The 11,889-nt window shown below is 43.0% G+C and overlaps 1 protein-coding gene across 1 annotated transcript; it reads left to right on the top strand.

Moving 5' to 3' along the window:
* The first annotated feature begins 1,948 nt into the window (after positions 1-1,948).
* Positions 1,949-5,595, top strand: LOC143925009 (E3 ubiquitin/ISG15 ligase TRIM25-like). Its single transcript, XM_077449574.1, has one exon. It carries the CDS (start codon positions 2,035-2,037, stop codon positions 3,583-3,585), a length of 1,551 nt encoding a protein of 516 aa, XP_077305700.1. The 5' UTR covers positions 1,949-2,034; the 3' UTR covers positions 3,586-5,595.
* Positions 5,596-11,889: the final 6,294 nt, after the last annotated feature.

Here is an 11,889-nt window from a genome sequence, read left to right as displayed (position 1 = left end):
CTTGAGATGTTTTATAGCCATTAGGGGTACTGTCAGAAAGCTTAGATCTGAGCAAGGATCTAATTTTGTCAGAGTAAAGAATGAATTGAAGAAAGCTCTAAAAGAGATCGATAAAGAAAAGGTAACTGAGTATTTGTCAAAGAATCTGTGTGATTTTTATATGAATGTGCCGCATGCAAGTCACACAGGAGGAGTTTGGGAAAGACAAATCAGAACTGTTAGCCCTTGTACACACGGTTGGAGATTCCAACAACCAAATCCGTTGGATTTTGTCCGTCGAATTTTGTCCGACGGATTTTGTCCGAAACTGTTGCATACCCATGGTAGGACAAAGTTGTCGGAAAATCCGACGTGATGACGTTATTTCGTTACGACGGGACTACGTTCACGCTAGTAGCCAATAGCTTTGGTGTAGGAATTTGATCTATGCATGCGTGGCACTTTGTCCAATTGGAATTCTCTACACATGATCGGAGTATGTCCGATTGGAGCATTTTGTTGGAAAATTTTACCAACAAGTTGTAATACTTGGTCCGTCGGATACTCCGACGGAAACAGTCCGATGTAGACCACACACAGTCGGAATATCCGACAAAACGGTCTGATCGGACACATTCCATCCGAATCTCTGACCGTGTGTACAAGGGCTAAGAAATGTGTTAAGTTCAGTGTTGAGAAAGAGCTCCGGAGGAATAGATGATGCTTAGGACCCTATTCTATGAAGTAATGTCTATGGTTAACAGTCGTCCTCTTACAGTTGACAACATCAATGATCCAACAAGTTTGGAACCTTTAACTCTCAACCATCTACTTCACCTTAAGGCTGATTAAATACAACCACCACCTGACAAGTTTACCAAAGAGGATTTATACGCCAAAAAGAGATGGCGAAGAATTCAATATCTATCAGAACAGTTTTGGAATAGATGGAGGAAAGAGTACTTAGCCAATCTTACTTTAAGAAATAAATGGCAAACACCCAAAAGAAATGTACAAGTTGGTGACATAGTATTAGTGAAAGAAGATTTACCTAGAAGTCAATGGAAATTGGCCAGAGTTCTAGAAGTTCAAAAAGATAAAGACAGACTAGTAAAAAGAGCATTGCTACACATATATATTAACATATGTTTACACATTTCACATTGAAAAAGCGCAAAATTATAAAAAAAAATCTATTTTATTTGTAAATAACTTTTCAATGCTTTGTACCATTGCTGACAGGTGAAGTGAAAACAAAACAGTTGCGGGTAGGTATTGGTAATTGGCGAGTACTAAAATAAAGTATCGGTACTCGTAAAAAAAAAATGGCATCAGTGCATCCCTACTACATACCATATACATTAGTGGTGAAGAAAGTTTATGCAAATACAAGATGGCAGCTGAGTCTGGATGTGTGGGCACACCATGGGGGATATTTACTAAAACTAGAGCACTCAGAATCTGGTGCAGCTGTGCATAGTAACCAATCAGCTTCTAACTGCAGCTTATTCAAGTAGGCTTTGACGATAGAACCTAGAAGCTGATTGGTTACTATACACAGCTACACCAGTTTTAGTAAATCCCCCCCCCATGTGTGCATTTTATGTTATAGTCCACAAAGAGAGCATAAAGATATTGGTGACAACACTGCCTCTGCATGCTGACCATAAAAAGACAGCGTTGTCATCCTATCACAGGAAATGGCTGGGACAAGTGTTTACAATCTAATCAATCAAACCTGCAACAGGATAAAAAAAAGAAAACACATATACTTTAGCAATCTGGAAAAGCAAGGTGACATTTATTTTTATAATTGGGTTTAGCTACACTTTAATGTAGGAGACCTCCTCCATCAATATTTTGTAGAGTCTCTGTATCAGGCCAGAGCAAACAAAGAGTTAACTGAACAGGAAGAATCTAATTTTTCTGAGACACAGGTTACTGTTTGAAAAAATTCCCAGAATTATTTTCACATTCACATCCGCGTTCGGGACAGATCAGCCACTCCCAGCTTCTCTTCTGTGCTGAGTTGTAGAAGAAGTTTATTTCCCCAGAATGGCGACATCCAGCATGAGAGATGAATTGATCTGCTCCATCTGCCTGAACCTTTATAAGGAGCCCGTATCACTGAAATGTGGGCACAACTTCTGCCGGGGCTGTATAGTGACTGCTCTTGACACACAGAAGAGGAAGTCTACCATTTATTCCTGCCCAGAGTGCAGAGAGAAGTATAAAGAGCGCCCCCCGCTGGAGAAGAACAGGAAGTTGCGTAACATTGTGGACAATTTCAGATCTGCTCACCTGGAGGAAAGAGTCTCCTGTACGTACTGTAATCCTCCTGCACCAGCTACTAAATCGTGTCTGCTATGTGAGGCTTCATTCTGCAAAAAACACTTAAGAAACCACAGCAAGTCAGCGGATCACATATTAACTGATCCCACCACAACATTTGAAAACAGAAAATGCTCCGTACACAAAGAGATCCTGAAATATTACTGCACAGAGGACGGTGCCTGTATCTGTATGTCCTGCTGGGTGGCTGGAGACCACAAAGGACACCAGGTGGAGCTTCTGGATGAGGCCTCTGAGAAGAAGAAAGAGAAATTGAAAGATGTTACTGAGAAACTGAACACAGAGAGACAAAAGACTGAGAAGAGAATCCAGAATATGGAAAATCACAGGACGGGAGAGAAAAGAAAAGCAGCTGATGTCACCAGGAGAGTCACTGAGCTGTTTAGAGACATCAGAAGACATCTGAATGATGAAGAGACGAGAATCCTGACTGAGGTCTCCAGACAGGAGGAGAAGATCTCCCAGTCAGTCTCTGATATGATCCAGAAGCTGGAGACACAGAAGGACGTGCTGTCCAAGAAGATTAATGACATGGAGGCCGTGTGTGACATCACAGATCCATTAACTGTGCTAAGGAAGGAATTTAGCAATGATGACATTCCTATGAGTGGTGATGTAAGAGATGCTGGATGCCTGGATGAAGGAATGATCTCACAAATGCTCCACAGAGGACTTCTCCACTTTACTGACAGTCTGAAAGATATAAAGATAAAGATACAATTCACAGTGATGGAGAAATCAGACATCCTACTGGATATAAAAACAGCCCAAAATTACATTATTATATCACAGGATCTGAAATCAGCTACTTACACCAATAAATCAGAGAATAGACCGGATATTCCAGAAAGGTTTAAATGCAGACAGGTAATAAGTATAAAGAGCTTCTCATCAGGGAGACATTACTGGGAGGTGGATGTGAGCGGAGCGAAGGACTGGCTGATAGGGGTGGCTGCTCAAAGCATGGAGAGGAAGATTGCAGGAAATGAATCTTTTATAGGTTATAATGACAAATCATGGAGTCTGACTCAAAGAGACACTCTCTTTTCCTGGCACAAAAACATAGGCATAAAAATAGACTCCAACTCTTCTCTAAAGACAGTTGGGATCTATCTGGAATACGAGGCCGGTCGTCTTTCCTTCTACCAGCTGTGTGACCCCATCAGACTCCTTCACACCTTCACCACCACCTTCACTGAACCCCTCCATGCTGCTTTCTTCGTGTTTGAAGATTCCACCATAAGAATAATATAGTAACAATTTTTTTTAGTGTCGGGCTCTCCAGAGTCAGATCACCTATTCAGTTTACCAGAGGGGCTTAGCTTAAAGTGACATTAAACAATATGCTTATTTTTCAAACATAATCCATACACATACACTACTTGAAGAGGAGCTCCATCCCGCCGCCCCCCCCAAACAAATTGAAATCAGCACCTACAAATAGTGTAGCTACTGACTTTTAATATATGGACACTTCCCTGTCCAGGGATTCAGCGATGTCCTCACCCAAACCAATTCCTCAATCAGCTTTAGGTGCAGGCCCAGGCATAGCAAGTAAGGGAAACAGAGGGTAAAGCCTTGCAGCTTCAAATCCTGCGGGGGAAGGATAGGGGGGCAAACTTCCAGGTTCTGATCGCCGCAGGGATCTGAGTCGGAAGTGGGAGTGGGTTCCTGTCAACTAGGTACCCGCTCCCCCTCAAAAAGTGCCAAATGTGGAAGTGGAGGGAGGGAAGGGTGCAAACAAGCTGAACTTTAGACATGTGCATTCGTTTTCGTCCGAATGCATTTTCCTCTGAATTTCGGGTATTTTCGTTATCGTTTTAACAAACGATAACGAACGTGCAGAATCCGAAAACCGACATTTTCATTTTCGCTGTGACAACAGTTCGATATAGATAGGAGTTTCGACATGACGCTGACAATAGCGAGCTGTGTCCTTTGAACCTGTGGTCGAATGTACCTAACCTTAGCTCTATTAGTCCAAGATTATTCTACACAGAGAGAAAAGATTCGACATAGAGAGAAAAGATTCCACAGAGAGAAAAGATTTGACCATAGAGAGAAAAGATTCAACATTATAGAAACAATAGCAAAAAAGGTTGAATGTGCCTAACCTAACTCTTAGTCCAAAATTATTCAACATAGAGAGAAAAGATTCGACATGAAGATTTCGACGGACACCATAAGCCTTCAATGACAGATTCAACCTTAATTATTTTGGATTATCGGACAAATGCGTTTTTTAATGAAACAAAGTAAATAAAAACGAATTTTGGGAGTAACTAAATACATTTATTTTTCGGACGAAAACAAAATTCCGAAACAAAATATTTCAGTGTGCACATGTCTACTGAACTTCCACTTTTGGGTGGAGCTCCGCTTTAAGGCCTGTAATCTATTTTTCATGATATTGTTTTTTACTGTGTTTTTCTTTTTCTGTTTGTGAGCTCCTGGACCTCTTCCCCTCACTCATGTTTGTTTGGAACAAGCAGTACACATAAGCTGTGGTCGTTGTACACTGCTCTATGTACATTACACATCCCATAGTACAATGCAGGAGTAAGAGGGTGGCTATGCTCTTATTTATAGCGGGACCATGGAGAACGGATGTAGCCACCTTCCTTCTAACAAGAAGTCAGATCACAGTAGCAAAGAAAAAAGATAAAAGAAAAAGAAGGATTTGGAGGAGTCTGAAAGCAAAAGAAAAAACTCTTTAAGTTAATAATAAATACTTAATATAATATATTTTTTAAATCAGAGTTTAGTGTCACTTTAATCCTGTAACCTGTCTGATATCAATCAGATAAAAAAACGGCATCCAAAATCTCAGTATCAGAAAACAAATACAATTTATTTATGTTTATAAAATATTGATGAGATAAAATAATCAGTTTCAATCATAAACAAGCTTGAATCTATGGCTGTACTCCACAACCTGATTTATTGTTAAGCCCAACACATGCCATCTTCTTAATAGTGCAGTGCAGACCACAATGATGATATGTATGGTGCAGTAAATCACAGGAACCAATCAGAATTCATGTATTTGGATGTTATCAGTTGCTCAACTAATTGCACCTTGTTTGGTTTTATTGAACAAGCCCAATGGTGTCACAAGAAACGGGAAATTGATGTAAAAATAATGACCATACAACAAATGATTTTGGGGTGGGGAATTTGTGTGCTCTAGTGATTAGATTTAAAAGTGTTTTAAATAGTGAATTTTATATTTTTGATTATTAAAATGTATGTAATCCCCAACAATACATTTGTCTTACTTGCTACCTTTTGGACTAGTAGATATACCGTTAAGAGATGTTGTTATATTTGTTTGACAATTGCAAAAAATACTCGTTGATAATATTGGAAATTTAGAGCTGTCCTGTGAACTTTCACTGTGTTATTTCAAGGAGTTTAATTAGCCCTCATAGTTCTTCGCTTGGACTATAGAATAATTAGTGTCTATGTTGTAGAGGTGGGAGAGGTGAAGAAGTTCAGCAACAACTGGGCAAGGCCGACACCACTTGTCCTATATCTGTATGCGGATCCTGAGATGACAAGGGTGGCCTCTTGCACAGTTACTGTCCAAGCACCTCTGGAAGTAGAGACGGGCCTGCATGGGTGAAGGAAAAACACAAGTATCAGGGTGCAGACACTGTGGGCTGGAATGTGAGAACTTGAGAGGATGTCCCAGGTTCATTTAATGGCAGGGTTGTGTCTCAAGCCTGGCCTAGTAACAGCCAAGAAGGGAGGCAGGTGAGGGAGGCAGGTGTTCCTGAGCACACCCTAATACACAATCAGCAACCTATCGATCGTGATCTACGTGTCGATCATGGTCAGGCGACAAGTAGACAGCAATCCTTCCTTGCTGACCCCCAGAACCGGGAGGGGGGGGGGCATTTAGAACAATTCTGTATTTTCCTCCAGTTGAAAGCAGTCTTCTCCTTTTCTCCCTACTGTTGGCATTCACCTGCTATAGGGGGAAGATTCTGGGGCTTGGCACAAGTATATGCTGCCCCTGCCACCCCTCCTGTCCCTGTTCCTCTTCTTTATGCTGCCCAGGCCTCCCTGTGTGTTCCCCTGGTCCCCTCCTCCCCCTGCAGTGCTGCTAGCTTCCCCTCCTCTCCTCTCCCGTTGCCTGCTGTGGAAGATCGTTTCAGGATGGAGAGCGGGGAGGGGGCTGGCAAATATGTCATTTACCTGGCCCTTCTTTTTCTGGATGAACAAAGTGAGGGATTGGCACTGTCCACTGCCCTACTGACAACGTCCATGCCTTGATACATTTATACATACAGTATATAGAGTATGTGTGTGTGTATGTATATATATATATATATATATATATATATATACACACACACACACACACAGTGTCTCACAAAACTGAGTACATCCCTCACATTAATAAATTTGCTGTCCCCTCAAAATAACTTAACACACAGCCATTAATGTCTAAATTGCTGGCAACAAAAGTGAGTACACCCCTAAGTGAGAATGTCCAAATTGGGCCCAATTAGACATTTTCCTTCATCCCTCATGCAACTCGTTACAAGGTCTCAGGTGTGAATGGGGAGCAGGTATGTTAAATTTGGTGTTATCACTCTCACTCTCTCATACTGGCCACTGAAAGTTCAACATGGCACTTCATGGCAAAGAGCCCTCTGAGGATCTGAAAAAAAAATGGTTGCTCTACATAGATGTAGCACCTTGGTGTTTAGGCAGGGTTGCTCCTAAATGTACCTGCCAGGAGTATCTACCTTGGCTAGTTGTTGAGGATCAATTGATTTCACTCTAAGCCTGCGATTGGTGCACTTTTCTCTTTTGTCACTAGGTGGCTGGGCACTTGGTGACATTAGTTAAGAGAAGGGCACTGCAAGGTCAGGTTATGGGTATATGGGGTATCTCAGCCAATGGGTGGGGGTTTTCTTGAATCCTTTGGCATGCTGGGAGAACCTATATATTTGGGTGGAGTCGGGTGATCTTTATTCTGTGTCACCTGGACGGCTGTCTGGGTGGACGTATGTTGAATTGCCTGGGCTACTAGGCCGGAGATTGGGCCTATCCCGGGTACATCTGGCTGTTGGGCTGTCTGAAGGCCTATCTAGAAGCAAGAGAGCAGCGTAGGGTTGGGATTGCAGCTTGCAGTCCAACCAAAAGTGCCAGTTCTGCAGGCCGGAGAACCTGTCGTGGTCAGAGGTAGAGGGGAAGCTGTCGCCACTAAGGGACCAACCACCTTATTACTAGGGACCTCAGTGAGTAGCTGAAGCAAGTACCGGAGCAGAATTCTCACCAACCGGGGACGGTGGAGAATTGGGAAACTTCAGCAGGTATCAAGCCAGGGACCCAACCAGTGACGCTTGCAGAGCAGGCTTGTGTGTCAAGCCAGGGGCCGAGCAGGGCAGTGGATTGAAGCTTTAGAAGTATCTTGAGTGCCTAGCTAGGGACCCAGCAGAGAAATGGGGGTGACGCTTGAGGAAGATACTACGGTAAGGATTGGAGGAGCTCAAGGAATTCAGTGGCAGTGAATCAGAAGGTTTAGTGAGAGAGACTGGGAGCTCAGTGGACTTAAGAACTACAGGTCGCCCGATATACATCAGCTGATTTTTGTCATTTTTTTAATTAATCTGCATAGGCGGATTGTGCTGCAAATTAGGCCAATTAAAACTTCACTACGACTTGCAAATATCTTCTGTAATAGAAGTTTATGCAAGTCGTCTGAAGTCTCCCCGTGGAGCAACTTGTCTCTCCTATCTGGGCAGCCTGCCAAGTCTGAGAACATGGCTGATAAAAGAAGCAGAGATGCAATGCTTCTACTTATCAAAAGGACTGAACTGGTGTGTAGGAGATCTTAGTTTAACCATTTAAAGACTAAGGGCCCTTTCACACTGACAGCGCCCGGGTGTCAGCGGTAAAGCGGCGCTTTACCTTAGTTTTTGCAGCCATTTTCGGGCACTAGCTGGAGCGCTTTTAAACCCCTGCTAACGGCTGAATAAAGGGTTAAAAGTGCCCACAAATCACCACTGCCAAGGCGCTTTGCAGGCACTTTGGCGGCACTGCCCATTGATTTCAATGGGCAGGGACGCTTTAGGAGCTTAGCTTCCAGTGTGAAAGGGATCTAAATCTTTTCTGATGTGTGTTGCTTGCTTTAAGTAAAAATCCAGTATTTTCTGCTAGAAAATCACTTAGCACCCCCAAACATATATATATATATATATATATATATATATATATATATATATATATATATATAATTTTAGCAGAGACCCTAGGGAATAAAATGGTGGTTGTTGCAATATTTTATGTCACATGGTATTTGCGCAGCAGCCTTTCAAACGCAATTTGTTTTGAAAAAATACACTTTAATTAATTGAATAAAAAACGAAACAGTAAAGTTACACATACAATACACGTGTTTACCATGAAAAATATATCTGATGACAGGTCCTCTTTAACATGTAAGTCCTTCTGTGCTACTGCTGCACTGCCCTCCCCCTTCCCACTTGCTGCCAATTCCAAGCTTGTAAATGAAATCTGGGAGTTGCTGTGTAAATATAGCAGCTCTAGCTGGCACAAGTGAAAGACAGATACAAAGTAACAAAGCAGGTCTCTACTTACTCGGTTTCATTGAAGTGATATTAAAGCTTTGATTTTTTTTTTTTTTATTAAAATAATAAGCATGTTATACTTACCTGCTCTGTGTAATGGATTTGCACAAGGCAGCCCCCATCCTCTTCTTTTTGGTTCCCCCACCGGCGATCCTGGCTCCTCCCCGAGTGCCCCCAACAGCAAGCCTTTTGCTACGGGGCACTCAATCAGGCTCACTCCTGAGCCGCACTCCTGTGAATGGACACTGTCCTTTTACACATAGAGCCCTGCTTGCCCCCTCCACTCTTTCCACATTGGCTCACTGGCTGTGATTGACAGCAGAAGGAGCCAATAGCAGCCACTAGCGATAATCACAAAAAAATCTGGCAGAATGGTTGTAACCAAGTTGATCAAACAACTACATTCAGCCTGCCCATACATGAATCTCGGCCTGTTCCTGGTGAACCGGATGAGTTTCGAACCATCTACTCTGAACACAAAATGTCGCGTAGACACGACTGGATTTTCCATCAGAATAAACTCTTGACGGTTTTTCCGACGGAGTTCCACTCACACCAAAGTCCGATTGACGTACAACATGTACAGTGGTGTGAAACAGTGTTTGCCCCCTTCCTCATTTCCTGTTCCTTTGCATGTTTGTCACACTTAAGTGTTTCGGAACATCAAACCAATTTAAACAATAGTCAAGGACAACACAAGTAAACACAAAATGCAATTTGTAAATGAAGGTGTTTATTATTAAAGGTGAAAAAAAATCCAAACCATCATGGCCCTGTGTGAAAAAGTGATTGCCCCCTAAATCTAATAACTGGTTGGGCCACCCTTAGCAGCAACAACTGCAACCAAGCGTTTGCGATAACGTGCAATGAGGCTTTTACAGCGTCCTGGAGGAATTTTGTCCCACTCATCTTTGCAGAATTGTCCTAATTCAGTTACATTAGAGGGTTTTCGAGCATGAATGGCCTTTTTAAGGTCATACCACAACATCTCAATAGGATTCAGGTCAGGACTTTGGCTAGGCCACTCCAAAGTCTTCATTTTGTTTTTCTTCAGCCATTCGGTGGTGGACTTGCTGGTGTGTTTAGGATCATTGTCCTGCTTCAGAACCCAAGTTCGTTTCAGCTTGAGTACACGAACAGATGGTCGGACATTCTCCTTCAGGATCTCTTGGTAGACAGCAGAATTCATAGTTCCTTTTATCACGGCAAGTCTTCCAGGTCCTGAAGCAGCAAAACAGCCCCAGACCATCACACTACCACCACCATATTTTACTGTTGGTATAATGTTATTTTTATGAAATGCAGTGTTCCTTCTACGCCAGATATACTTGGACACACACCTTCCAAAGAGTTCCACTTTTGTCTCATCGGTCCACAGAATGTTGTCCCAAAAGTTTTGGGGATCATCAAGATGTATTGTGGAGAAATTGAGACGAGCTTTGATGTTCGTTTTGCTCAGCAGTGGTTTTCTCCTTGGAACTCTGCCATGCAGGCCATTTTTGCCCAGTCTTTTCCTGATGGTGGAGGCATGAACGCTGGCCTTAACTGAGGCAAGTGAGGCCTGCAGTTCCTTGGACGTTGTTGTGGGGTCTTTTGTGACCTCTTGGATGAGTCGTCGCTGCGCTCTTGGGGTAATTTTGGGCGGCCGGCCACTCCTGGGAAGGTTCACCACTGTTCCATGTCTTCGCCATTTGTGGATAATGGCTCTCACTGTGGTTCGCTGGATTCCCAAAGCTTTGGAAATGGCTTTATAACCCTTTCCAGACTGATAGATCTCAATTACTTTCTTTCTCAATTGTTCCTGAATTTCTTTGGGTCTTGGCATGATGTGTAGCTTTTAAGGATCTTCTGGTGGACCTTACTGTGTCAAGCAGCTCCTATTTAAGTGATGCCTTGATTGTGAACAGGTGTGGCAATAATCAGGCCTGGGTGTGGCTAGAGAAATTGAACTCAGGTGTGGACAACCACAGTTATAGTATGTTTTAACAAGGGGGGCAATCACTTTTTCACACAGGGCCATGATGGTTTGGATTTTTTTTCACCTTTAATAATAAACACCTTCATTTACAAATTGCATTTTGTGTTTACTTGTGTTGTCCTTGACTATTGTTTAAATTGGTTTGATGTTCCGAAACACTTAAGTGTGACAAACATGCAAAGGAACAGGAAATGAGGAAGGGGGCAAACACTTTTTCACACCACTGTATGACGGGACTAGAAACAGGATGTTCAGTAGCCAATAGCTTCCCTTGTGTTGTGCGTTGATGTGCGCTGATGAGGCTGCACTGATGGGCGCTGATAAGGAGGCAATTATGGGTGGCACTGATGGGCACAGATGATCACTGATGGGTGGCACTGATGGGCACTGGTAGGTGACACTGATAGGCAGCACTGATCGGTGGCACTGATGATAAGGCACTGATGGGCATTGATAGCTGGCACTGTTGGGCAAAGGTAGGTTGCACTGTGGGCACTGGCAGGTGGTACTGTGGGCACTGGTAGATGGCACTGTTGCGTACTGATAGGTGGCACTGGTGGGCACAGATGAGGCAGCCGCGGTTCTCTGTGTGAGGGACCCTCTGACAGAAGCCAGTGAGAGCAAGAGGGAAAGAAAAACGATTACCGATCTTCTGTTTACATCACGTGATCAGCTGTCATTGGCTGACAGCTGATCACGTGGTAAGGGGCCCGGGATCGCCCCCTTACTCTGATCTGTGAGTAGAGTCCTACTGGACCGTATCAAGTAGGGCAGAGACTTTTTTTTTAACAATTTATTTTTTTTCATAATTTTTTTTGTTTTACAATTTTTTTAGGAGCCCCATTAGGGGGACTTGGTGAAATATCAGAGGTCTAAACAGTGGGAATCTGCACCACACAGGGAGATTAGGGTGTGCCCAGGCACCCCTAGTACACCCTGTGCGCACGCTTATGTGGGAAGTTTAGCAGAAGATCT

The sequence above is a fragment of the Lithobates pipiens genome, unplaced genomic scaffold, assembly GCF_037356315.1.
Source record: "Lithobates pipiens isolate NorthernLeopardFrog02 unplaced genomic scaffold, aLitPip1_a1.2 Scaffold_22, whole genome shotgun sequence".
In the NCBI taxonomy this organism is placed as follows: domain Eukaryota; kingdom Metazoa; phylum Chordata; class Amphibia; order Anura; family Ranidae; genus Lithobates; species Lithobates pipiens.
The sequence above is the reverse complement of the archived record's forward strand: the minus strand, read 5'-3'. Positions and strand labels throughout refer to the sequence as shown.